Source organism: Eupeodes corollae, chromosome 2 (assembly GCF_945859685.1).
Source record: "Eupeodes corollae chromosome 2, idEupCoro1.1, whole genome shotgun sequence".
NCBI lineage: Eukaryota > Metazoa > Arthropoda > Insecta > Diptera > Syrphidae > Eupeodes > Eupeodes corollae.
In genome coordinates this window covers 130915372-130941696 of record NC_079148.1, presented here as the reverse complement: position 1 = coordinate 130941696, position 26325 = coordinate 130915372, and the positions used below count along the sequence as shown (strand labels likewise).

The 26325-nt window shown below is 34.4% G+C and overlaps 1 protein-coding gene across 4 annotated transcripts in view; it reads right to left on the bottom strand.

Annotated features, from left to right (window-relative positions):
- LOC129947898 (serine-rich adhesin for platelets) overlaps positions 1 to 26325 on the bottom strand; it is a 235095-nt gene that overhangs the window by 43516 nt on the left and 165254 nt on the right. For all 4 annotated transcript variants that reach the window (XM_056058650.1, XM_056058652.1, XM_056058651.1 and 1 more), the window contains exon 2: positions 24429 to 26067. In XM_056058650.1, coding sequence (XP_055914625.1) covers positions 24429 to 25648 — 1220 coding nt within the window. In that variant the 5' untranslated portion in view covers positions 25649 to 26067. The remainder of the gene's footprint in view (positions 1 to 24428; positions 26068 to 26325) is intronic.

Genomic DNA, 26325 nt, shown 5'->3' with positions numbered 1-26325 from the left:
AAATCTACTTGTTCTAAAAACAAAAAAGTACCTGTTAGAAAACGCAATTTCATAATAGACCTGTGAACAGCTAGGCAAATGGTGATAGATGATATTGACGTTGATACAACAAAAGAGATGACAAAAGCGCTGAAAAGAAAATCGTTACGAAAAGAGAAAAAACAACAAAAAGTAGCTAAACTATGCACGGAAAGGTTAAGTAGCACTTTTGAATCCGGATGTATCCAAACGAATTGCTAGGAACCAAATTTTCGAATTGGGTTGGCGTCTCCAGTCACTGAATCAGCGAGCACTTCTAAAATTTCAGATAATTTCGCTTTACTTTCAAAAACATGCGATAGATTTGGAGTGACAGACAGGGCCGAAGCCCTGTGGCCTACCCTAGTGCACATTGATCTTTAATGGTGTAATATGTAAATGTAATATTAACATTCTCGATGTGCGTTTAAACAAAGAATCTCAATACTTGACAGTGCGTCCCGAATTGAGCTGACGAGCATTCCGGGAAGTGCGACTATATATTTATAGATATTTATCCCATAACTCTTCGAAAGTACGCAAAGAAACAAAAGAATTAGAAGATTTCCTTCTTTTAAGTCCTTTGCATTGTAAAATTTTCAAAGTTGATTAAGATCAATTATAAAGATGCAGAACTTCTGCTTCTTTGGCTTCGTTTTTAAACGAGTCAAAATGACTAATTGGGATTATTGACCCCAAACAAAATTAGAAAAAAAGAAAACACAAAAATCCTTCAAGGATTATTGTCTGTTCTTTCTGTAATTAGATATCCCTTCTCCTCACCCCTCCCTCTTTTTCATCAACCGTATAAGATTTTCTGTTGAATCCTTTGAATCAGCAAAAAAATAATAGATACTCTTCGTATTTTGATTCAATGATGGGTGGGTTTTAATTGACTTCTCATTTCATCTTATTATATATAAATTGTGGCAATTAATATTCCCAATAGCTTTTGACTTAGCAAATTTTGTTATATATATTCGTATATATGTAGGTTCATAAGCTTAATGAACTTTTTGGCTAAATCAGTGTTTACAGCCAAAGAAAGAAAGAAAAAAAAGGAGCAAGTAATGTAAAAGATAAACGCCTTCTTACAAAATTCTTTTCTTCTTATTTTCAATTAATTGAAAATGAAAGTTGAAAATTTCTGCAGATGTGCCAATGGAGATTATGAGAATTTAAACAATTTTTTTTTCTTGTTTTGGTTTTGTTTTTGTAAATAAAAGTGAACTTGAAAGCATTAAGACAAAAGAAATAAAAATAAAAGTATATACTTATAAACATACTATATACTATATACCTGTTCACTGAATTATGCCCGGAGAGAGATAAATTTCCGCGCTTGGCTTGGCTTTGACTTTCATGGAAATATATATGTATATAAATTTAATGTGAGAAAAATCATTGGAGCCCAAACAAACAGTGAGAGTTGGATACCATTTATTTACCATCATCAAAGGGACTTGATGATGTGAATTTATTTGATTGTTTTGAAAAGTAAAAACAAAAAGAATAATAAATAGAGTACTATGCCATTGGAAAGTTGTTTTTCAGTGGAAAATTATTTTATTACATTTTAAGGGGTACAGTATTACCCGCTTATTTGCATTGACCATTTTGTCAGATTTTTCGATCAATTACCCGAGTGGTTCAATTAGCAAAACTCCGCTTAATTGACATATCTGTTTAATTAGCGAAACCCATATAGTTGCACGAGTAGGCCAACTAAAAAATAAAATATTCATACCAGAAATTTAGTCTTTAAACATTTCAGTGTCAACTTAATTTCGGCGTCAGTTATCTGCCATACCACGATATGTTATGCCAAATAAGCATTGTAATCTGCATTATCCTCAAGAACGTTATCTATGACCACGAGATTATTTTCCGGCTGCTCTTCTTCTTGCATGAAGCCTGCCTTTAAAAAAAGAACTGGTAAATGTAGTTTTAGTACAAAATATTTCCAATATTACCTTCGGAAAACAATTTCTTATAGCAAAAGGTGTTATAGGCCACAAATAATGTTTGCTCAAGTGTATTGCTTACAAAGATGTGATCGACTTCAAAAATTCTTCGATAGTCTTGCCACGTTCGATGGCTGTAAATTGTTTCCTTGTTATATTTTCCTTAAAGTAAGCTTTGAAACAGGAATAATGGGCTGAATGATGCACGTTGTATTTGGGAGTTCAAACTGAACGTTTACATTTTTAAATCGTCCAACTTCTTATGACAGGCAGCATTGTCGACAAAAAGTATTATTTGTCTGATAATTTTTTCTACTTTTTTCTTTACATAAAATTTGGGCCCATAAATGTTGGGTCATCTATGCCTCTTTGTTGTAGAAATATTGTAAAGTTACAACCTTATTTTTAAAACACCTTGGCGTTTAGGTTTTTCCAATTATAATCATTTTTTGGCCGTCAAATTATCCGAAAAATGTGTATGTATTTAGTTCTTATGCTGCATATTTTTAAGATCAATTAAGTGAGTAATTCAACTAAGCGGGGTTCAATTATCCATCTAAAAAGCTTTGCTACTAAAGGGTGATTTTTTTGAGGTTAGGATTTTCATGCATTAGTATTTGACAGATCACGCGGGATTTCAGACATGGTGTCAAAGAGAAAGATGCTCAGTATGCTTTGACATTTCATCATGAATAGACTTACTAACGAGCAACGCTTGCAAATCATTGAATTTTATTACCAAAATCAGTGTTCGGTTCGAAATGTGTTTCGCGCTTTACGTCCGATTTATGGTCTACATAATCGACCAAGTGAGCAAACAATTAATGCGATTGTGACCAAGTTTCGCACTCAGTTTACTTTATTGGACATTAAACCAACCAACGGATGCGTACAGTGCGTACAGAAGAGAATATTGCGTCTGTTTCTGAGAGTGTTGCTGAAGACCGTGAAATGTCGATTCGTCGCCGTTCGCAGCAATTGGGTTTGTGTTATTCGACCACATGGAAGATTTTACGCAAAGATCTTGGTGTAAAACCGTATAAAATACAGCTCGTGCAAGAACTGAAGCCGAACGATCTGCCACAACGTCGAATTTTCAGTGAATGGGCCCTAGAAAAGTTGGAAGAAAATCCGCTTTTTTATCGACAAATTTTGTTCAGCGATGAGGCTCATTTCTGGTTGAATGGCTACGTAAATAAGCAAAATTGCCGCATTTGGAGTGAAGAGCAACCAGAAGCCGTTCAAGAACTGCCCATGCATCCCGAAAAATGCACTGTTTGGTGTGGTTTGTACGCTGGTGGAATCATTGGACCGTATTTTTTCAAAGATGCTGTTGGACGCAACGTTACGGTGAATGGCGATCGCTATCGTTCAATGCTAACAAACTTTTTGTTGCCAAAAATGGAAGAACTGAACTTGGTTGACATGTGGTTTCAACAAGATGGCGCTACATGCCACACAGCTCGCGATTCTATGGCCATTTTGAGGGAAAACTTCGGAGAACAATTCATCTCAAGGAATGGACCGGTAAGTTGGCCACCAAGATCATGCGATTTGACGCCTTTAGATTATTTTTTGTAGGGCTACGTCAAGTCTAAAGTCTACACAAATAAGCCAGCAACTATTCCAGCTTTGGAAGACAACATTTCCGAAGAAATTCGGGCTATTCCGGCCGAAATGCTCGAAAAAGTTACCCAAACGATGAGATTTTGCAAATTGTATGCGTTTTTTTTAAAAAAAGTTCTCAAGCTCTTAAAAAATCACCGTTTATAAATAAATACAAATTGAATGAATAAATTTAAGTCAATAATTAAGTCAATATCTTCTATTGTTCACTAGTATCAAGAACAGAATATCAATTTTGACCAATTTTGTGCAGATTCAAAATTTTTATAAAAAAATGACTGTAAGACTTTTACACAAAAATTACTAAATGCTGAAAACAATATTCTTTAACAAATAAAATTTATTTGAAGCCTTTATCTCAAATTTTTGAAAAGATATTTGAGTCGAAAATCAATTTCTACGAACTTTTAGTAATGTTTTTTTTTTAGGTTTTTAATTTTTTTGTAAAAAATTGTCAATTCGATTTTTCTCAAAATTTTACGAAATGTTATAAGACAAAATTAATTCGAAGCCATAATCTGAAATTTTTAAAAAGATATTTTGTCGAAAATCAGTTTTTACGAAATTTGAGCAATGTTTTTTTTAGATTTTCTACTTTTTTTAAAAAACAGATGATTGGATTTTTCTCATAATTTTACTGAATGTTTTAAACAATAATTTTCATAAGATAAAACTAGATTCAAGCCAAAATATCAAGATTTTGAAAAGATATTTCAGTCGAAAATCAATTTTTACGAACTTTGAGCAATGTTTTTTTTAGGTTTTTATTTTTTATAAAAAAAAACTGTCAATTCAATTTTTCTCAAAATTTTATCAAATGTTAAAAACGTTATTCTTCGTTGCAAAAAAATGTTTAGTAGATAAAATCATATTTTATTCTTTAAATTTTCGAGGTGACAAATATTTTTTTTCAGTTTTTTTTTTTTTAATTATAAAATTAACAGTTAGTTGGACTTTTTTCCACAAATATATTTGTTTGGTATCACGTTACAATAAATTATAGAAAATTTAATTCAAGTCTCTAGCGTTATTGGTTCGTGAGATATTTAGGACTACACAAATTGTTTACCTTTTTTTAAACTAAAATAAATAAATAAGGTGGCGCTAAAGTCCATGAAGAACCAGGGCCTAGTGAGTAGTGACTTACAACTCTCAACCATTCCTGTGTGCGAGTCATGTTGTCAGAAATGGAAGGGACCTACAGTTTATTTGCCGAATCCAAACGGCTAATTTTAAGAAAACACTTTTTTTGACAAGAATTACTCTTGGAGGATTTGTCAATTCCTCAGAAGAGGCAGTACCCGTAAAAACTTTTTTTTTTAATAACCATCAAGGTACGTATACTACTTTTTTTTAAACTGCTGTGGTAAAAAACCACTCACGCAACTTTCTGAATCCTTTCTGCATTATTATCTGTATAACAAAATTTATTTGAAGTCGATATCTCTTCTGGTTCTTGAGCTAGCGAACGTACGAACACACGCACGCACAGGCATTTTTCTAAAAATCGTTTATTTTGAATCTAGGGACCTTGAAACTTCGAGAAATGTCAAAATTTTCAATTCGACAAATCGGACACATTATAATAACTTTCGATGGGAAATTAAAAAGACTAAAAAGCTTACTGTGGCTGTTCTAGTTTTTAAGTAGTTTTAGGTAATTTTCAGACTTCCCAATCAATGTAGTGTATTCCAGGCAGAAGTAATGGGGATTAAACAGGCATTATCCTGGCTCAAAGAAAACGTTATATCTTGCAAGGATATACGAATCTTCTCGGACAGCCAAGCCGCTCTTAAATCTCTGCGTATGTTTCCACAAACTCTCAAATAGTTTACGATCGGCGATCATCTCGGAATGAGATGACGGAACAGTTTAATATTCACCTCATTTGGGTGACGGGCCACAGAGACATTCCGGTAGATTGCAAAGCCGATGAGCTCGTCAAAAACGGAACAGACAAAAACATAACATAGGAACATGCAAATATCTTCTCAAGCAATATGCTCTAGAATCAACAAATGCTAGATGGTCACAGAGTACCACCTGCCTAGCAACCAAGCAAATATGGCAAAACATAGACTTAAGACGGTCCAAAGGCTTGATATCCCTGAGCAGACAAAGTATAAGCTCTACAATTAGAGTAAAAACAGAACACTGTCTAATAGGAAGACATGCTCTGAGGCTAGGGGTCTACACAAATGACTTTTGTTGAAGCTGCATGGACGAGGAGGAAGAGGAAACAGTCCAACACCTTCTATGTACATGTCCAGAAATCTCCATTAGAAGGAATAACTTTGTCGGTAATCCTTTCTTCAATAATAACACTGAACTGGCAACGATTGACACAAAATGTCTCTCTAACTTCACTAAAAGTACAATATGGTTTGTTTAAGTTCATTACTCTCCCATGAGTAACCTCATTAGTGGTATCACAATGGACCCTTGAGGTCTACGTGCGTCAATGACATCTGGACAGTCACTCCAACCTAACCGAACCTAACTTAGGTAATTGTCAGTAGTATTATTGGTTTGGTTTGGGCCAATAAGATATTTTTATATGTTTTTGATATTGACGTTAGTTTGTTAAGAATTTTTAACTTCCCATAGGAAGTTATTGTAATGGGTCCGATTTGTCAAATTGAAAATTTTGACATTTCTCGACGTTTCAAGGTACCCAGAGTCGAAATAAAAGATTTTTAGAAAGATGTCTGTGCGTGCGTGTGTACGTACGTTCGTACGTCCGTACGTCCGTACGTCCGTATGTCCGTATGTCCGTACGTCCGTACGTCCGTACGTCCGTACGTCCGTACGTTCGCGACGTTTTTTTCGTTGTCCATAGCTCAAGAACCAGAAGAGATATCGACTCCAAATAAATTTTGTTATACAGATAATAAGGCAGAAAGATGCAGAAAGGGCTCTCAAGAAAATTGCGTGGGTGGTTTTTTTACCATAGCAGTTTAAAAAAAAGGTGAAAATTTTGGTTAACCCTAAATATCTTTCGAACCAAAAACGTTAGAGACTTGAATTAAATTTTATATAATAAATTGTAACGTGATATCAAACATATATATTTTTTGAAAAAAATCTATCTAACGGTTTTTTTTATAAATCAAAAAAACTGAAAAAAAAAAATTGTCACCTCCAAAATTGAACGACTAAAATATAATTTCATCTCCAAAACAATTTTGAGCAACGGAGAACAATGTTTTTGAAATCTGATAAAATTTTGAGAAAAATCGAATTGACAGTTTTTTTTATAAAAAATAAAAATCTAAAAAAAACATTACTTAAAGTTGGTAAAAATTGAAAATTGATTCAAATTTCTTTTCAAAAACTTAAAATTTAGGCTTAAAACTTATTTTATCTTATAACAAATATTGTTTTCAATATTTGATAAAATTTTGAAAAAAATCGAATTGACAGTTTTTTTACAAAAAATAAAAACCTAAAAAAAAAATAATAAAAGTTGGTAAAAATTCATTTTCGACTCAAATATCTTTTCAAAACTTTGAGATATTGGCTTTAATTTACTTTTATCTTTCAAAAAATATTGTTGTCAACATTCAGTAAAATTTTGAAAAAAATCGAAATGATAGTTTTTGTACAAAAAATTAAAAACCTAAAAATATTTAACAAAAGTTGGTAAAAATTAATTTTCGACTCAAACATCTTTTTAAAAATTTTAGATATTGGCTTCAAACTTATTTATTTTACAGAAAATATTGTTTTCGATATTCAGTAATTTTTATATAAAAATCCAATAGTCCGTTTTTTCATAAAAAATAAAATCTACAAAAAATAGTACGCAAATTTGGTAAAAATTGATACGAGTACATATAAACAAACTTTTAAGCAAGACAAATCGACAGACAGGATGGGAAGTTATCAGTGTGGGTCGCATCCCAGCCTCTTTTTGGTCTAGCTTTAAGATTTTGATAAAATAACAAAACAAAAAAACATCATGGACTCAGTGCAAGGTAAAAACGCAAGAATTACCTAGGAGAATTCTTCGTTAACGATCTAAATCATATCAGCATAATCAGACTCTCACGTTTCGTAAGGGATTCAAACTGGTTCCATTGAGCTTAGGAGGAAGCCTCAAGACTCATGTGTAATCACAATGGGCCAATAAACTGGCTTAAGTGTGTACGTTTTCATTATGGACAGCAACTTTAACCAAACTTTTATGAAAAATATGAGTCACTAAATCTTGAATGGGATTAAATATATTTTATATGATTAAAATTAACGTGCGATAATGATTCATCATGGCCCTCCAGGTTGGGGGTTGTGCCGTCGGGGTGACTTCCTGGCCACGTAAAAGCATCATAGTTTCGAAGCAACAACAAGCCTCGGATACGGACGGATTCACTGTTGACAACCCACGCAAACGAAATAAGGACAACGAACTTCGGATATGTACGTGGAATGTTAGGTCCCTTAACAGACCACGTGCAGCCGAACAATTAGCGGAAGCCCTAAACTGCTGCAAGGCAGATATTACAGCCATCCAAGAAGTGCGATGGGATGGACCGGGTAAACGCAAACTAAAAGACTTGGCGTGCGAAACTGGAGACAGCTAGCTAGGGACCGAGCTGGCTGGAGACGCTTGTTGGTTGAGGCCCAGGTCCGCCCCGGACTGTAGCGCCACCTTAAGTAAGTAAGTAAGTAATGATTCATCATACATGTTTGATGTTCTATCGAATATGTTCCATCAAACAAGTTGCATGATGCATCGAACATTTGCAGTTGTATAGAACATTATAACTGTGTTCAATAGTTTTGCGAACATATTTTATTTTAATGTCTTATTTGCATTTTGCAACATAACTCATAATTCAAAGTAATTATTTCAGCAATCGAACAATTTGCATCAAACATGTTGCATCATTTCTTGATGTTTTATGGTTGTATCGAACAATTTGCATTATTTTCTGATGTTTTGTGGTCCATGAGTCCATTTATGAGACACAATGTAAAGTACACCAAAAAAAAGGCATTAACCTTACTTTGTATCATTCCGAGGTTGACAGCTTGTCAAGCCTTATTTTACTGGACTAATAAGCGTGTTACAGTGACATTTATGGACATTTTAAATTTTAAAATGTAGCAAACACAAAAAAAGAAAAGTCAAAACATTAAAATGTACTCCCAAATTGTTGCAAATTTTGAAACACAATTCTGAACAAGTGCATATTACCCTTATTTAAATGATATCAAGTATCTTCTTACAAATGACACGAAAATCTTAATATTTTATTTTTTTTCGACATCACTTTCAATAAAAAAATAAAGTACATCAATTTCTTTGATAATTCCCACTTTTACATGATGTTCAACCCTATGACATTTATTTAACACCTTAGTAACACTTTTAGAATACAAAGTGGTTTATTTTAAAAATGTCACCATCCACACAAAAACATTTACATTACGTGAATTTTTGATAACGTTGGTGTATAGTGTAGGTCTTTATCACCTGTTGTGGTTTCAATTCCAAAAGCTTTTTAAATGTGTTTATTTATTTGGTCTTAAGTGACTCCACTAACAATATTTCCTGGAGGCAGAAAATGTAATTACAAAATTTGCTATAGCCATTTGAGTAGGAGGTCATTTGACCCATACGTCAAACCAAGAGAAAAATGTATGAACTGCAATGTATGTAGTACGGACATTTCTCTAAAAATGCATCATCGAACATGTTCGATGTAATATGCTTGACGCAACATGTGTGATGCAATTTTGTAATTTAAACTAATTTTATGAAATCGAACATCAAACATGTTTCACATATATTTAGCGCAACATGTTTGACGCATCATGAAACATGTTGGGTCAAATACGTTTGTTTTTTGCATCATACCTGTTTTATGGAACATGTTTAGTGTTTCATCGAACATGTTGCGAATTTTATGAGACACAATGTTCAGAACACCAAAAGAAAGGTAATAACGAGTTTCCACCTTCTTAGGTCTTAATTTACTGAACTAAAGGGTTTCTAAATAAGGGCGGGTAGATGCTGTGTATAGATGTTGTGGCGTTTGCTGTGCGGCACGAAGTGCCATCCTGATGGAACCACAAGTCGTCTAGCTTCATATGGTTCAATTTGGGCCATGAGAAATTAGTTATCATTGTTATATAGCGCTCCCTGTTGACGGTGACCGCCTCACTAACGTCGCGGACGTTTCAAAAAAGTACGGACCAATTACGCCACCCATAACCCGCACCAAACGGTTACTTTTTGAAGATGCATTATCACCTAGTGAACCTCGGGTGGGTTGGTGTCGTTCCATATACGCCTCGAGACTAAAGATGATTTTTCGGCCAAAATTGTGGCCCTCTTTCAAACGATTCTAAGGCCTGTCAGCGAACAAACGGTGTTATCTATGGTCATGAACTTTGCGCTCCTGGGTCAGTTGGATCTTGTCCGGGTGAAGGATCAAGTCCCGACGCAAAATTCGCCAAGTTGAACTCTGCAAAAGGCCGAGTGCAAAGCGAGGAATAGACTGCCTCGGGTTTTGCTGTACATTTTCACGGACCGCGGCGATGTTCTCGGCCGATCTAGCATCTCTTGAATGTACAAGTGTGGGCAGATTGTTTACTGAACCGGTAGTCTCAAATTTGGCTACCAAACGTTGAAGAGTCGACTGTGAACTGGGCCACCACTTCTAACGTTAAACGGGCGCAATACGAGCAACGTTTGCGTTAACGAACTCTCGTTTTGATAATGAAGTTTAATCATTTTAACGTGCTGTTCAATTGTGTAACTTGCATTGATGATTTGACATAAACAACTGAATAACAAACCAAAGATTTGACAGATGTCACCAAATCAAAATGGCCGCCACTTGGCGCCAAAATCTACCCGCGCCAGTTGAAAAACCCTTTATAATTAGCAAGCAACGGTGAAATTTGTGAAAATTTTACAATGTAGCAAACACGTATTAACGTATTAACTCCTTAATTTGTATCAATTGTAGTTACTTTAATGAATACATTTAATTTTCCTATATTTAACTTATATAAAGTTATATTTACTCATTTGGAAAAACCTATTTATTCAGTTTTTTGTTTTCATTTAAATGAAATATATTTTGTCAATATTGACCAGAAAATTAAAACTCTGGCAAAATATATAGTCCAACACAATTTAATAAATCTCACTCAATTCTTCATTGTACGACATATAAGGTATATTATAAGTTGTCTCTATTAATATGAAACTTTTTATTATTAATATTTTGTATTGTATCCAAAATCAATACATCATAAAATGTATGTTTTGTGTTCAAAATTGTTCTATAGTGTATTGTTTTTGCATTATATTTGCACTTCAACAAAAGCATTCATTTATATGAAATTCTTTCACGTTTGTTCATCAACCACAAAAAAGAAACAAATTAAACTGAACACGCGAATATATTTTTTCAATTTTTAAATTATTATTTATTTTATTGTGAATGCAAAAAAAAAAAAAAACACATAAAATTTAACCGAACGAAAGGAAATTGATGGAATATAGCCACGAGAAGAGCGATGCATATACTTACCACACCTACAGGGTGGGTTAAAAGTTTCTTAATAAATTGAAACAAATTATAAATTTTTCTTTTCACTTGAAGAAAGTTTACGCAAAAATTATTAATTCAAAATTCAATCCATAAAAGTTATTGAGACTTATCGTGAATTTCCCGGGAAGTTTAGTTCAGTAATTGTGAATCTCCCTGAAAATAAATTTCCCTCGAACAAATATTCAATAAAATGACAGATGAATTTCCCTGGAAATTTTTACGTTTATCATTTACGTTCTTAGGCGCCAGTTACTGTACTGGGACCGCAAGATCCGGTCAGTTATTTCGAGTGACCCTAGTATGTTCCCGAAAATCAACAAGATATTCAGGAAAAAGAATGACAATGACCTTCCGAGTCTGAAACTCCAAAGAACCGAAGAGAACAGGGACGTACTCATGACTGCGCAAATAGATCCAGAGGAAGCCATCTTTGACGATGACTTTTACATAATTGAAGATCCGAAGGAAAAAGTGGAGGCGGTGGGAGCTGCCTTCCAGCAAGTGCACAAGGTGAATGTTAGCATTCGCCCCAACCACGACCTGGAAAACAGAGCCCTACTTAATCACTTTTACCTTCGAAATGATATGACACAATGTCGATCTGAGAACCGCGGTTTCATGCGGTTCAATGACGATGCCTTGGTAAATGCCATAATCGCTGAGCAAAAGGGACCAAGTCCCTTGTTAGTGACGAAAGTTGAGCTTCAGCTCATCTTCAATTCAATAAAAAATAAAAAGTTAGCAGGTGTCGATGGTATATCCAACGTTGTACTAAGACATTTACCGATGGAAGCAATTGACATTTACACCACACTCTTCAATAATGCACTGAATAATGCATATTATCCAGTGCATTGGAAGACCGCTGTGGTTCATCCTCTCCCGAAAAAGGGAAAGGACAACTCCAACCCGTCAAATCTTCGGTCGATAAGTCTTCTTCCGAGCATCAGCAAAGTTTTCGAAAAGATCATTAATAGGGCTCTGACTAAGTGGGCTGCGGACAACAAAATAATTCCGGATAATCAGTTCGGGTTCAAAGCGGGTCATGACACAATTCATGCTGCGTCTAAACTTGTTTCTGATATCCAATGGAATAAATCAAAACAACAATGCACAGGTGCTGTTCTGGTTGATTTGGAAAAGGCCTTTGACACCGTATGGTTAGAGGATCTTTACCTAAAACTGAGCAGGTTTGGCATAAGCAAGCCATTGTTGTATATACTTTATGATATGCTTAACGGTAGAAAGTTTGTTGTCAAAAGTGGCAATGTAACTTCTACCACAACATTCTTAATTAAAAATGGTCTACACCAGCGATCTGATAGGTAGTCTTACAAAGGCAATTGCGTACGCCGACGATCTAATTGCGTACAGAACGGCCCGAAAGGTTGAGGTTATTAGAATTCTCTTGCAGCGTGATTTCGACAAGATTCAGCGATATTGCGACGACTGGAAACTGAAAATAGTTGTCCAGAAGTCGGAGACAATTCTGTTCCGGACTCCGTTGGCTAGGGCCACGATGGATACGTGTAAGAATTGGCGCAAGATGGTCATCGTTGATCTTCACGGGCAGCCATTAGCGAGCAAAAGTGTAGTGGAATACCTCGGTATCTGGTTAGATCAGTATTTATATTTCGACAGACATATAAATGCTGCTCTGACCAGGGCCAGAGGAGCCTTCGCTCTGACGAAACGGCTGTTTTTTCGCAGTCGGCTTGACCCCAGAGTGAAGGTAATTTGCTACATGGCCCTCATACGGCCAATGATCGTGTATGGTTGTCCTGTGTGGTTCAACGTTGCCCCTACCCAGATGGAGAAGTTTCGGGTGTTCGAGCGGCAGTGTTTACGACGCTGTACCGGCTTATATCGAACAGCCGAATCTTCTTATGTGCATTACTATTCCAACGAGGTCCTATACAACGGGGCTCGAATCAACAGAATTGACAATTTCGTGATAAAACTCGTTCGAGGTCACATTGCAAGAGCTATGTCTTCGACCAACAATTTAATTTTCGGGGCGTTCTATCCGAACGTTTAGTTACAACGCTAGTTTCATGAATTTTTGTCTAGCTTTAAGATAGGTTTAAGATTGAATAAATAAAAATGAATTTGAAAAAAAGGCGCCAGTTATAGCTATCATTGGTTTTCATAATTGAAAACAAACATTAGAATTTTTTTGACGGGTCGTTTATAGCTATCATTAGGATTTTCTTTCATTGAAAAAATTTCCTGATGTAAATCCACCGAAAAATATTAAGTGACAGAAATCTGTCATTGGAATTGTGTGAAATTGGATCTCAAATCATTGGAACGATTCGTTTCAATTTTAAACATAAAAGTATCAGCTGTTCAGGAAAATGAAGTTCCGTCCGGAAAATAGAAAAATACATTTTTAGAGAAAAATAAATGGGCAATGTGTGATTTCCGATCGATTAGTATAATTTTAATTTTTAATCAAAGGGAAACACAATCGATTCAACATTTTTTCGCGATCGATTTCAATGATAGCTAAAGGGTGACCCAAAATTAAAGCAAGATTTGAATTTGCCGCCATTTGTGCAGTGAAGTGTTGGCAACCCTGAAAAAAAAGCAATTTGACAGCTAACAGTATAGGTTTATTAAAAATGGAGCGTTACACTATAGAACAACGTGTCATCATTATTAAAGAATATTTCAAAATAGTGAAAGCTTGGCAGCTGCAGTTCGAAAATTTCATACAAAATATGGTCGGAATAGTGTTTTAACTTCGTCAACTGTGAAGATATTAATTGAGAAATTCATGGAAACTGGATCCGTTGGAGACGCCAAAGACACTGGTCGTCCAAAAACAAGCCGTTCAAATGTGAATGTCGAAGCAGTGCGTGAGAGTGTTGCTGACCATCCAGGAACCTCAATTCGACGTCGTGGACAAGAATTGCAAATTTCAAGAACCTCTCTACAGCGTATACTCACCAAGGATCTGTGTCTTCATGCTTACAAAATTCAATTAACACAACAATTGAAGCCTAATGACCATGGAAGAGAGTTCGTTGAATGGATTATTGAACATCAACAAATGGACCCTGATTTTTCGAGCAAAATCATCCTAAGCAATGAAGCACATTTTCATCTTGATGGCTTTGTCAATCGCCAAAATATTGTCGAAAAATAAATGCATCTACAACGCGTGAATGTATGGTGTTGATTTTGGGCTGCAGGCCCATTTTTTTGAAAAAATGATGCTGTTCAAGCAGTGACTGTTACTGGTGCTCGATATCGCGACATGATTACACAGTTCTTTCTGCCAAAATTGGATGATATGATGTGCCCAATATGTGGTTTCAACAAGACGGTGCCACATGTCATGCAGCCCGTGAAACAATTCAATTACTGCATGAGACATTTCCAGGTCGTGTTCTCTCCCGTTTCGGTAATCAAAATTGGCCTCCTAGATCGTGTGATTTAACACCATTAGACTTCTTTTTATGGGGTTATTTGAGTCTAAGTCTATGTCAACAAGCCCACAACCACCCGTGCATTAAAGAAGGAGATTCAACGCTGCATCAACGAAATTCAGCCACATTTATGCAGAATGGTCATGGAAAATTTCAACAAAAGAGTGCGCATGTGCATGCAAAGCCGTGGAGGCCATTTGTCCGATGTGTTATTCCATACATAACCCTATCCTATGTACTTTACGAGTCAATAAAAATATAACTATCAAAAGACTAAAAACGGCGTTTTCTATTTAATTCAAATCTTGCGTTAAATTTGGGACACCCTTTATAACTGGCTCCTTAATGTGAGATAGAGACAAACATTCCTAGGGAATTTTTTTATTCACAATAGCCCCTAATGTCACTTAAAATCAGGAAGTCACTTCTGAACCACCTTGTATATTCACACATCATTGTAGGAATACATACAAAAGGTGTGTTAAATTTTTGATTGTCCTGAAATACAACCGATAAAAATATTGCCTTTTTGAACGTCCAGAAGTCCAATGATTTCACAGTAAAAAAAAAAGAGGGAGAAGAAAAGGGAAATTACCAAAAAAGGAAAAACAAAATAAAATGAAATGACTCATAAATTATGTTAAAATTATTGACAGCAATAAGTCCTTCACGTCGTCGTGGTTGTCGGTTGGTTCAGTGAGGTGAATGTGATGTGCATAACAAATTTTAAATACTTTTTTTCAATATGGCGTTAAATTAAAAACAAGAGAAATACTTTTTTTTCATTGAACTTCACTCAAGCTACGAGTTTATTCGTATACAAAGATCACCATGAGACAATTTTATTGAGTGCGGAAGTTTTTCATTTCACCAAATGAACAAATAGTATATGGGTATATTATTTTACGAACTGTTTGTTAACACTATAATTCATTAAGGCTCATTGACATCCTTTTTACAAAGTTAATCGCATTAATTAAATTGGTTATCGCCTGTTAAAGACACGTCAGTCGGTAATACAGAATCATATCAATTTGTTCGACTTATTTAACAGAAATAAAAATAATTTTTTTTATAAAATCTTGACTTCGTCATATCATTCATCATATTTTAATTAAAGTAGAAATTTCTATTTTTAAAACGAGCTGTTGTGTCGGGAAATTGTTTATGATTAGACATAGTTAAGCTTACTACTTGAGTCAAAACTTTAATTAATCACTTTTGTATTTTATTTTGGTTTCGCAAAATAAAAGAAAAAAAAAAACGTGGAACACCATTTCAGAGACTGAAGGGGTGAGGTGCTACTCAAATGAAATTTCATTAAGAAAAATTATATTATTTTCGTTATTATGGGAATCTAATGTTTAGATGAACCGCATCATGATGTTAAATTAATCAATAAAAAAGATGAAAAAAAAAAAAATGTGAAAGCGGCAACGTCTACGTTTTAATGGAACAAATTCAAAATGCAGACACAAAGACCAAAAAAAAAAAACTTTTGTTTGAGCTTTTTGAAAATAAATTCAAGGTCGTTTGCTTTAATGAATATTTTTATAAAGTGTCTGACATAAAATTTTTAGACTAAAGTAGACAAAATAGTTTTATATACATGACACACACACATGTTTATTTTAAGTTTACATAGAGTAGTCACAAAATTAAGAAAAAACGGTTTTCTACTTTAATGACTTCAGAAATTTTGAGAAAGATTTTTGGAGTACTTACTTTTTCTTATCAAAAAATGAGAATTTTTACAGAAAACGAAATTTGTGTTATGAAATTTCTTCAAATTGATGAATTCTGTCGAAACCCATAATTTTGAAACTTTAGGACAACAAAATAATCGCAATGCTTTGGAATTTTTAGCGTTCTTAGAGATACTTTAAGGTTGATACAAACATTTTCATGAAAAAGGGGATGTGTTCGGAAATTAAGCTTGTTTTTCGATCATTGTTTTTAGAGTGAGTTATTATCAAAGTAAAAATTGACTTTTTTTGCTAAGATCGATGATATCTTCACATATAAATAATCGTAATCCCAGAAATGTTAGAAACACATTTTTAAGGAGAATCAAACATTTGTTCCTGATATTTTTCTTGATAGCATTAGAAAATTTTTTAACAAAATTCTGAGCCGGTGGCTTGATGTTAAAATACTTTAAGTTGTTAAAAAACAATTGAGCAAATATGAAATATTTGATGGTAAAAATGGTTCGAAACAATTGGGAAAATTATTACTTGACGAACACAAAAGTGTTGATACAACAATGTTACTTTCCTTGTCTTCCTTTCTTAAAAGAATGTATTCCTTGACAATAATTTATTGCATTCTAATCAGCTTTTAATACTTAGTACCACTTCTCAAGTATTCAAGAATTCTGTTTAGAGTCAAGGATGACTTTGTCGATGCAAGAAATTTGTTAATTCTTCTGATCTGGCTGTAATCTACAAGTTCTTAAATTGTAACAAACTTGGTTACAAATTATACATTCAAGCAGTTGCTTCTTAAACAAGCTAAAGACTTTGGAACAAAATTATTCTTGAGCACTACCGCAATGTTTCATGTATTACCGTTTTTTATCGATATTTCATTCTACTCATCAAAAATTTCTGCCACAGCAATCGAACTTTTGATATGTACTAGTTTTACGTTGATGACAATTTCAGAGGTATTGTCAAGTATAGAGATTATTTTTTTGGCAGCACATCAAGGAGAAGAACCACTCAACCTAGGCGACGCAGATCAACACTTCCGCCTACCCGACCTCGACAACGAAGCTATATCTAAACTGAAGTCAAACAAAGCTGCTGGAGCTGACGGCATCGATGCCGGGCTATTTAAAGCAGCAGGCGTTAACTTGGTTGGGAGCATGCACCAACTTATCTGCAAAATATGGTCGGAAGAAAGCATGCCAGATAAGTGGAATCTCAGCATAGTTTGCCCGATACATAAAAAAGGCGACCCTTGGTCCCGTTCGGACACAACCCTACTGAACCGAAGGAGCTCTGCTCCGCCTTGTGCCATGACGTCCCGATTGTACAGGAGTCGCCTATCCACGGTTCTTCGTCTGACGTGGTAGATTAACGGAACTGCCAATCTATCCTGTATCAGGACGCATTTGTCTAAAAAGAGGAATGCCTCTGGTGGAATGAAGCCGCTCAAGCGTGCACTTTCAAAATACTCGTCGTTCGGATAGAACGCCCCGAAAATTAAATTGTTCGTCGAAGACATAGCTCTTTCAATGTGACCTTGAACGTGTTTTATCACGAAATTGTCAATTCTGTTGATTCGAGCCCCGTTGTATAGGACCTCGTTGGAAAAGTAATGCACATAAGATTCGGCTGTTCGATATAAGCCGGTACAGCGTCGTAAACACTGCCGCTCGAACACCCGAAACTTCTTCACCTGGGAAGGGGCAAAGTTGAACCACACGGGACAACCTTAAATGATCATTGGATGTATGAGGGCCATGTAGCAAATTACCTTCACTGTGGGGTCAAGCCGACTGCTAAAAAACACCCGTTTCGTTAGAGCGAAGGCTCCTCTGGCCCTGGTAAGAGCAGCATTTATATGTCTGTCGAAATATAAATACTGATCTAACCAGATACCGAGGTACCTCACTACACTTTTGCTCGCTAATGGCTGCCCGTGAAGATCAACGATGACCATCTGCGCCAATTCTTGCACGTATCCCTCGTGGCCCTAGCCAACAAAGTCGGGAACAGAATTGCCTCTGATTTCTAGACATTTATTTTCAGTTTAAAGTCGTCGCAATATCGCTGAACCTTGTCGAAATCACGCTGCAAGAGAATTCTAATAACCTCAACCTTTCGGGCCGTTCTGTACGCAATTAGATCGTCGGCGTACGCAATTGCCTTTGTAAGACTACCTATCAGATCGCTGGTGTAGACCATTTTTAATTAAGAATGTTGTGGTAGAAGTTACATTGCCACTTTTGACAACAAACTTTCTAGCGTTAAGCATATCATAAAGTATATACAACAATGGCTTGCTTATGCCAAGCCTGCTCAGTTTTAGGTAAAGACCCTCTAACCATACGGTGTCAAAGGCCTGTTGCATTGTTGTTTTGATTTATTCCATTGGATATCAGAAACGAATTTAGACGTAGCATGAATTGTGGCATGACCCGCCTTGAACCCGAACTGTTTATCCGGAATAATTTTGTTGTCCGCAGCCCACTTAGTCAGAGCCCTATTAATGATCTTTTCGAAAACTTTGCTGATGCTCGGAAGAAGACTTATCGACCGAAGATTTGACGGGTTGGAGTTGTCCTTTCCCTTTTTCAGGAGAGGATGAACCACAGCGGTCTTCCAATGCACTGGATAATATGCATTACTCAGTGCATTATTGAAGAGTGCGGTGTAAATGTCAATTGCTTCCGTCGGTAAATGTCTTAGTACAACGTTGGAAATACCATCGACACCTGCTGACTTTTTGTTTTTTATTGAATTGAAGATGAGCTGAAGCTCAACCTTCGTCACTAACAAGGGACTTGGTCCCACAGTTCAACGCACTGACCATCATGCCACGGGTACTGCATTTTTATTCACAATTTATATCAACCAAATTTTCATGGTAGGTAGAAATGGCGATCTCAAGGCAACCTAGTCTGAGATCCAATTATCGCTGTAGTGCGCCGTTTTGATAACCAAATGTTCATACTTTTGGCATTTTTTGGCATTCTTCTAAGTTACTTACGTAAACTTGCATACTTTTGAATTTCTTTACAATTGGTTCAATTGAATGCACTCTTTTAGGGAATTTATTTATTCTTTTGAATTCTTTTTAAAGTTCTTTTTTTATTCTTAAGAATATTTCACATGTTTCTTTTATAAAATTTTTAAAAATTAGTGTGCATTTAGAGAATGAAGATGAAATGTGTAAAATGTCTGTCTTCTATAAACTTTGGTAGTTCTCTATTAACAAGACTTCTAACAATGTTAACCATTTTAAATTTTAATTGTTACCTAGCCTAAAAAAAAGTAAAAGCTACATTGAATGGAAAAAAAAACGCACCTGTTAAGCTCGAAATAATTGTTAAAGTTATAATCTCCTAAAACTATTCAAAACTATAACTAACCATAAACCACTTTTCCATATCTAAAATTCACCATGAAAACAATTTTGTTCAAGCACGCTCCTCTATGGACGGTGACCTATACTTAACCTCCTGTCAAAGCTAATTAATCTTGGAACGTTATTATTTTTTATATCAACTATAGATATTTTTAAACAATTTAAGTATCAAAGTAGATCACCTTCTCTATCTATCTTAAGAGTAAAAATATATTTTAAAATTGGCTTCAACACCAAATGGTGCACAGAGTCAGAGCGTAGATTTACTTTATGGTTATGTCGACCAAATCATTGGCACATATGTAAGTGAAACTAAAACCAAAACCAAAAACCACTTCCCAACGAAATGGAAAAATGGCCAAGAAATCTTATAAGCCGTAAGTACGTCGACTTCAACATCGTCGTCGTCGTAGTTCTTCGAAGTAATGGTGATATCGTCGTTGTCTAACACCATAAGTTGTTGCTTTAATCCCTGCTAGCTGGCTGCAACCATGAGGCTGATGGGGAGTCCAACCTGCATATTGGAATTTTAACAATATCATGGCTTTGTAGCTCAGCAGCAACAACAACAAAAAAAAAAGTTATAAGAAAAAATGCATACTGCCAATTCTGCTTCAGTGGCTTTTTGTGGCACTGCTGTTGACTTGGCTCAAAACAAAACAAAAAACCATAGAGACTTTTTCACTTAGTCTAGGCGTGAAAAGAGTAGGGGCCAAAGAAATGAAATGTTGGCATGCAGCAAGAGCTGAGCACATGAATATGGTACTTTTATAGTAAACCAGTCGACCTTCCTAAGATAAAAAGGTTCAATCACGATTGTTAACTTCAAACATTTTTTTACAACCAAAAAAGAAAAAAAGAATATATAGAAATACAGGTTAAAGCAGTAAACAAAAAAGAAGCTTTAATCTTTTTTTTTCATCGATAAGATTGTAAATTTTGATGTTGGCAAATATAAAAAGTTGAAGTGTTAATGAACTTTGACACTGTGCTAGATTTTGTAATGTTTGATTTCTTGTTTCAAATGTTTTCTAATGTGTCATTTTCTATGTCTTTAATTTAATTGACACTTTCAATGACAGAAGAGTAAAAATTGATGTTCACTATATTTGAGTATACAAATGTCAATGGCAATTATTTAAAATTATATTCTAACTATAATATTGAAGGAAATGTATGTAAATATTTGTGTAGAATTACGTTAATTGAATTAGTGTTAGGATAAAAACAATAATGACATTTGCCTTCAAACTGTCAAACATTGATGATGGATGATGACAGAAGCTTACAACCAAATTCAATTAAATGACATAAAGAAAGAAGAACATTTTTCAACCGAGTGCCGGTGGTGGAGGTGGTTATTTAATTACCGTTGCATGTAAAAAAATACATAAGGAAAGTACATAATTTCACATACAGGGAGCATTCATTAATTTGTTTAACCTTAAGGATGTTTTGGAATGGTTTGAAGTACTTCCTTTATTTCCTGTTCATTGAACTTTCTTTTAAGAAAAGGTAGGAGAGTATACATATGTATCTATGGTATGTATATATAAGTTAAATGTAAATAGTATCTATTTTTTATGCGCAACGCATAACACATTTTATCCCCTATTTCACCTTCTTCTATCTTCATACCTAACCTATACGAAATGTACACATACATATGATGTTTTTAAATTTGTTTTGCAGTGTGAACCGACCGTAATGACATATTGAACTTTTGACAACCTTTTCCTTATGTGCAGAGTGGTGGGAATTTAAATAATTTAAAATGTATAGCTAAGCTATAAAGGTAAATGTCAAACTTGAATAATGTCATTTTTTTTGCGAAGTCGATAAAAAAAAGTGACAACTGTGAATCCCCAAATGACAAATAGAGAAATATATTTGTTCATTGTACATGTACATGTGTTGTAAGTGCTGAACTGTTATTTAAAGCTAAAATGTCAATTGAACAGGAATATTTTTTTGTCATATGTATGGATTTAAACATAAATTATAAAAGAAGAATTATAATGACAATTATTTAAAAAATAAATTTACTTTTACTCTTATTTCATGTCAATTTGGGCGGAATGTATCATTTAAAGGTCTAATTTATGAAAAATCGATACTTTTTACTAAAAATAAATCATCTGTCAACCATAACAAGAACATGCGCTGGTTAAATGACATTTCAAAGGATATGAGTCTTAAATTTACAGTTTTTTAACATCTTCGAATACACATGTCAAATTAACTGTCACTAGAAGTGCATGACAGCTTGTAACGTTTATCAACAACAACATGTACATTTTACGTTAAAATTTATACGGAAAAATTAACTAAGTAAAATGTATCTGTCAGCTGTCAAATTTAATAAGTCAGTGTTGTCAATTCGAAAGAGAATAGACCTTTTTAAAATAAAACCATTTAGCTTTATGACAACTGATGACGTTTGCATACAATATGTGTATGGAATTTCGAAGATTCCTTAGTCAGCTGTCACATTTACTGTTCCTTCAATTATAATGGTTTATTTACAATCTTAAAAATCTTAAGTAAATCAAAAGAAATGTTGAGGAAAATAAGATCTCTAAGTTGTCAATCATCTTAGATTATAACGTCAAATAATTATTAACACATTTTTGGATTCCTTGATAGATCTAGCTTCCGAAATTGTTCTTGTCATTTATACGTCAAATATATGATGCGTAAAACACTTGACATCTGTCAAATTAAATTTTTACTAAGAAACTGTGTTGCCAATGCTCTAAATCAGGAGGCTTCGTTTAAAAATATTTGATTAGGTCAATTTTTTTAAAATACGACAGTGATCTCGAATCTTTTAATGATAGAAAGGAACAGGGAGATTCTTTAGTCAGCTGTCACATTTACTGTTAATTTAAATATAATGGTTTATTTACAATCTTAAAATCTTAAGTAAATCAAAAGAAATGTTGAGGAAAATAAGATCTCCAAGTTGTCAATCATCTTAGATTAAATGTCAAATAATTATTAACACATTTTTGGATTCCTTGATAGATCTAGATTCCGAAATTGTTCTTGTCATGTATACGCGAAATATATGATGCGCAAAACATTGGACAGCTGTCAAATTAAATGTTTACTAAGAAACAGTGTTACCAATGCTCTCTCAATCAGGATTCTTCGTTTAAAAATATTTGATTAGGTAAATTTTTTTGCATACGACAAATGTTAGTGATTTCGAATCTTTTAATGATAGAAAGGAACAGGAAGATTCTTTAGTCAGCTGTCACATTAACTGTTCCTTAAAATATGTTGGTTTACTTAGAATCTTAAAAATCTTAAGAAAAACAAAAGAAATGTTGACGAACATCAAATACTAATCAACACATTTTAGACTTCTAAACTGTTTTTGTATACTCCGAGTATATGATGCGCAAAACATTTGACAGATGTCAAATTAAATTTTTACTAAAAAGCAGTGTTACCAATGCTTTTTTTATTAGGTCATTTTTTTTTGCATACGAAACATGTTAGTGATTTCGAATCTTTTAATGATAGAAAGGAACAGGAAGATTCTTAGTCAGCTGTCACATTTACTGTTCCTCAAAATATTTTGGTTTATTTAGAATCTTAAAAATCTTAAGAGAAATAAAAGAAATGTTAAGGAACATCAATTACTAATCAACACATTTTAGATTTCTAAACTTTTCTTGTATACGCCGAGTATATGATGCGTAAAACACTTGACAGCTGTCAAATTCAATTTTTACTAAGAAGCAGTGTTACCAATGCTCTCTAAATCAGAAGGCTCCGTTTAAAAATATTTGATTATGTAAATTTTTTTGCATACGACAAATGTTAGTGATTTCGAATCTTTTAATGATAGAAAGGAACTAGAAGATTCTTAAGTCCGATGTCACATTTACTAGTCGTTAAAATATTTTGGTTTATTTATAATCTTAAAAGTCTTAAGGAAAACAAAAGAAATGTTGAGGAACATCAAATACTAATCAACACATTTTATATTTCTAAACTGTTCTTGTATACGCCGAGTATATGATGCGCAAAATATTTGACAGCTGTCATATTAAAAATTTACTGAGAAACTGTGTTGCCAATGCTCTTTAAATCAGGAGGCTTTGTTTAAAAATATTTGATTAGGTCAATTTTTTTGCATACGACCCATGTTAGTGATTTCTAATCTTTTAATGATAGAAAGAAACAGGAAGATTCTTAAGTCAGCTGTCACATTAACTGTTCCTTAAAATATTTTGGTTAAATCTTAAAAATCTTAAGAAAAACAAAAGAAATGTTAAGGAACATCAATTACTAATCAACACATTTTAGATTTCTAAACTTTTCTTGTATACGCCGAGTATATGATGCGTAAAACACTTGACAGCTGTCAAATTCAATTTTTACTTAGAAACAGTGTTGCCAATGCTCTTTAAATCAGGAGAATCCGTTTAAAAATATTTGATGCGTAAAACACTTGACAGCTGTCAAATTTAAGTTTTACTAAAAAACAGTGTTGCCAATGCTCTCTAAAATCAGTAGACTTCTTTTAAAAATATTTGAATAGGTCAATTTTTTGACACGAATTTAGAATTGTTTAAGTTTTTTTTTTAAGTTTGTGGACGTCTCTGACTATAAGTTTAAGGAAAGGTTATTTTATAGAAATATTTTCAAGTTATTCTGAGATCTAGAGATTTTTTTTTAAATCAAAGTAAAAAAATCTAACTCACCGAAAATCCAAGCTCAGATTCCTTTGATGTGTCGACAGTCGTTTGGGTTGTCCCCCATTCGTCGTTGTACCATTGACCCCATTTGCACCGCCAACATTTCCATTCATGCCATTTGCATTTGGCCTCCCATGCACTGAAGGCATTGAGTGATTCACAAATCGACTCAAACTCAGTCGAGGTTTTGAATAGCGGGCACTTTTCGGCGTTGTTGTAGCTGAATTTGATGTTCCTTGTGTACCGTTGCATGACCCCAAGCTGCTATTTTCATTCGGCATTATAATTGGCAATGTTATGTTACTACCGCCCATAGGTCTCATCGTCGGAGGAGTCTTCAAGGTCACCGAAGACGGCAGCGTTGTTCGCGCTGCAGCTGAAGAAGAAGGTGAATTGGGAGCAGTCAAAACAGCAATAGGACTCGTACTTTCTTCCAGATCGTCCTCCATCGAATTACTACACTCATTTTGAGTGCTATTTGCTGAAGCCGTTGTAACGGTTGTTTCGGTATTTGTTGAGGGCGTATCTACAATTGTCGTTATGTCACAACTACTACTGCTATTACTACAACTACTATAACTAATGCTACCACTCAGACTTTTCGCAGGACTACTCAATGTTTGAGTTGGAACAATAACAGTACTCTGGCTCAATTCACTCGAACTGCTCGTGCATGCTGCTGACGATGATTCATCATCGTCCTCCGTTACCGTACAACTACTGCCAGTCCGATGGGGACTGCTGCTGCTTGTGCTGACTGCTGTATCACAATTTTGTTGGCTCAAATTATTACAATTATTACTCCCGATGACGTCTAAAATGAGTGGTTCGATAATAGAAGCCGGCTGTGGTGGTCCCACAATTGTTGCATGATCAACCACATCGACGCACATCCGAGGACGGAAATTCATTTTATCACCCTCAAGCAGATCATCGGGGCTGAGTGCTACAGATGAGAGCATTTTCGTCGCAGTATCTATTTCGCGTATGTGTCTAAGGTACTGGTATCCATTTTCTTGTGAGCTCAAATTGAGTTTTTTACCATTTGGAGTTGAGTGATTTGAGTTATTATTACTCGATCGATGGTTTTTCTCGTTATTGCATGTGGTTATGTTAGGGGTTGTTGTTGTTGCTGTCCCTCCCCCACCACCACCACCGCCTCCGACGCCATTTGTTCCACCATTCGAAGCTTTTTTCGCCTTAAATGCTGAAATGACCGAATTCATATTGAGTGATTTTTTCTTTCTCTCTCTCTCTCTCTCGTTGTTGGTAGGGTATGTTTTGAAAGAGTGGAATTTATTTACTCATTGAGTTAGACATAAAAATTGAGTGAGTGATTATTTGTTTTGATTTGTTTAAGTGAGTGAGTGGGATGAAAATGATGAGTTTAAATTTTCTGTTTTGGATCAAAGTTGATTCCTATTGAGTGATTTTATGAGTTATTTTTTCCATTTTGTTGCTGTTGTCAGATAAAAAAAGTGCTTCACAACCATTATTCATTTTTTATATTAAATGACAAATTGTTTCGTCGTTGTTTTTTTAAACTTTTTTTGTTTAACTCATTTGAAGAAGGTTAATTATTGAGTTCCTACTAATAGTACTTTGAGTTGACATCATTCTGGTGTATCATTTCGTGTCGTCTTGCCTGGAAAATGCAAATAGCAAAAAGAACAAGATAAAAACAAATGAAAATTATTAATATTTTTTTATTTTAGCATGATAATGAAAAAAATTAAGAAAACTAAAATATAAGTAAAAAAGCAGTTATGACAAAAAGAATATACACACAAAAGATTTATTCATTCTTTTTGTCATCAGAATGAGGGCTAAATTATATTGTGAGTAACTCGTTATGACTTAATTAGCGCAAGCACAATTAGGTCTCGTCCTTGAAATGAACCAC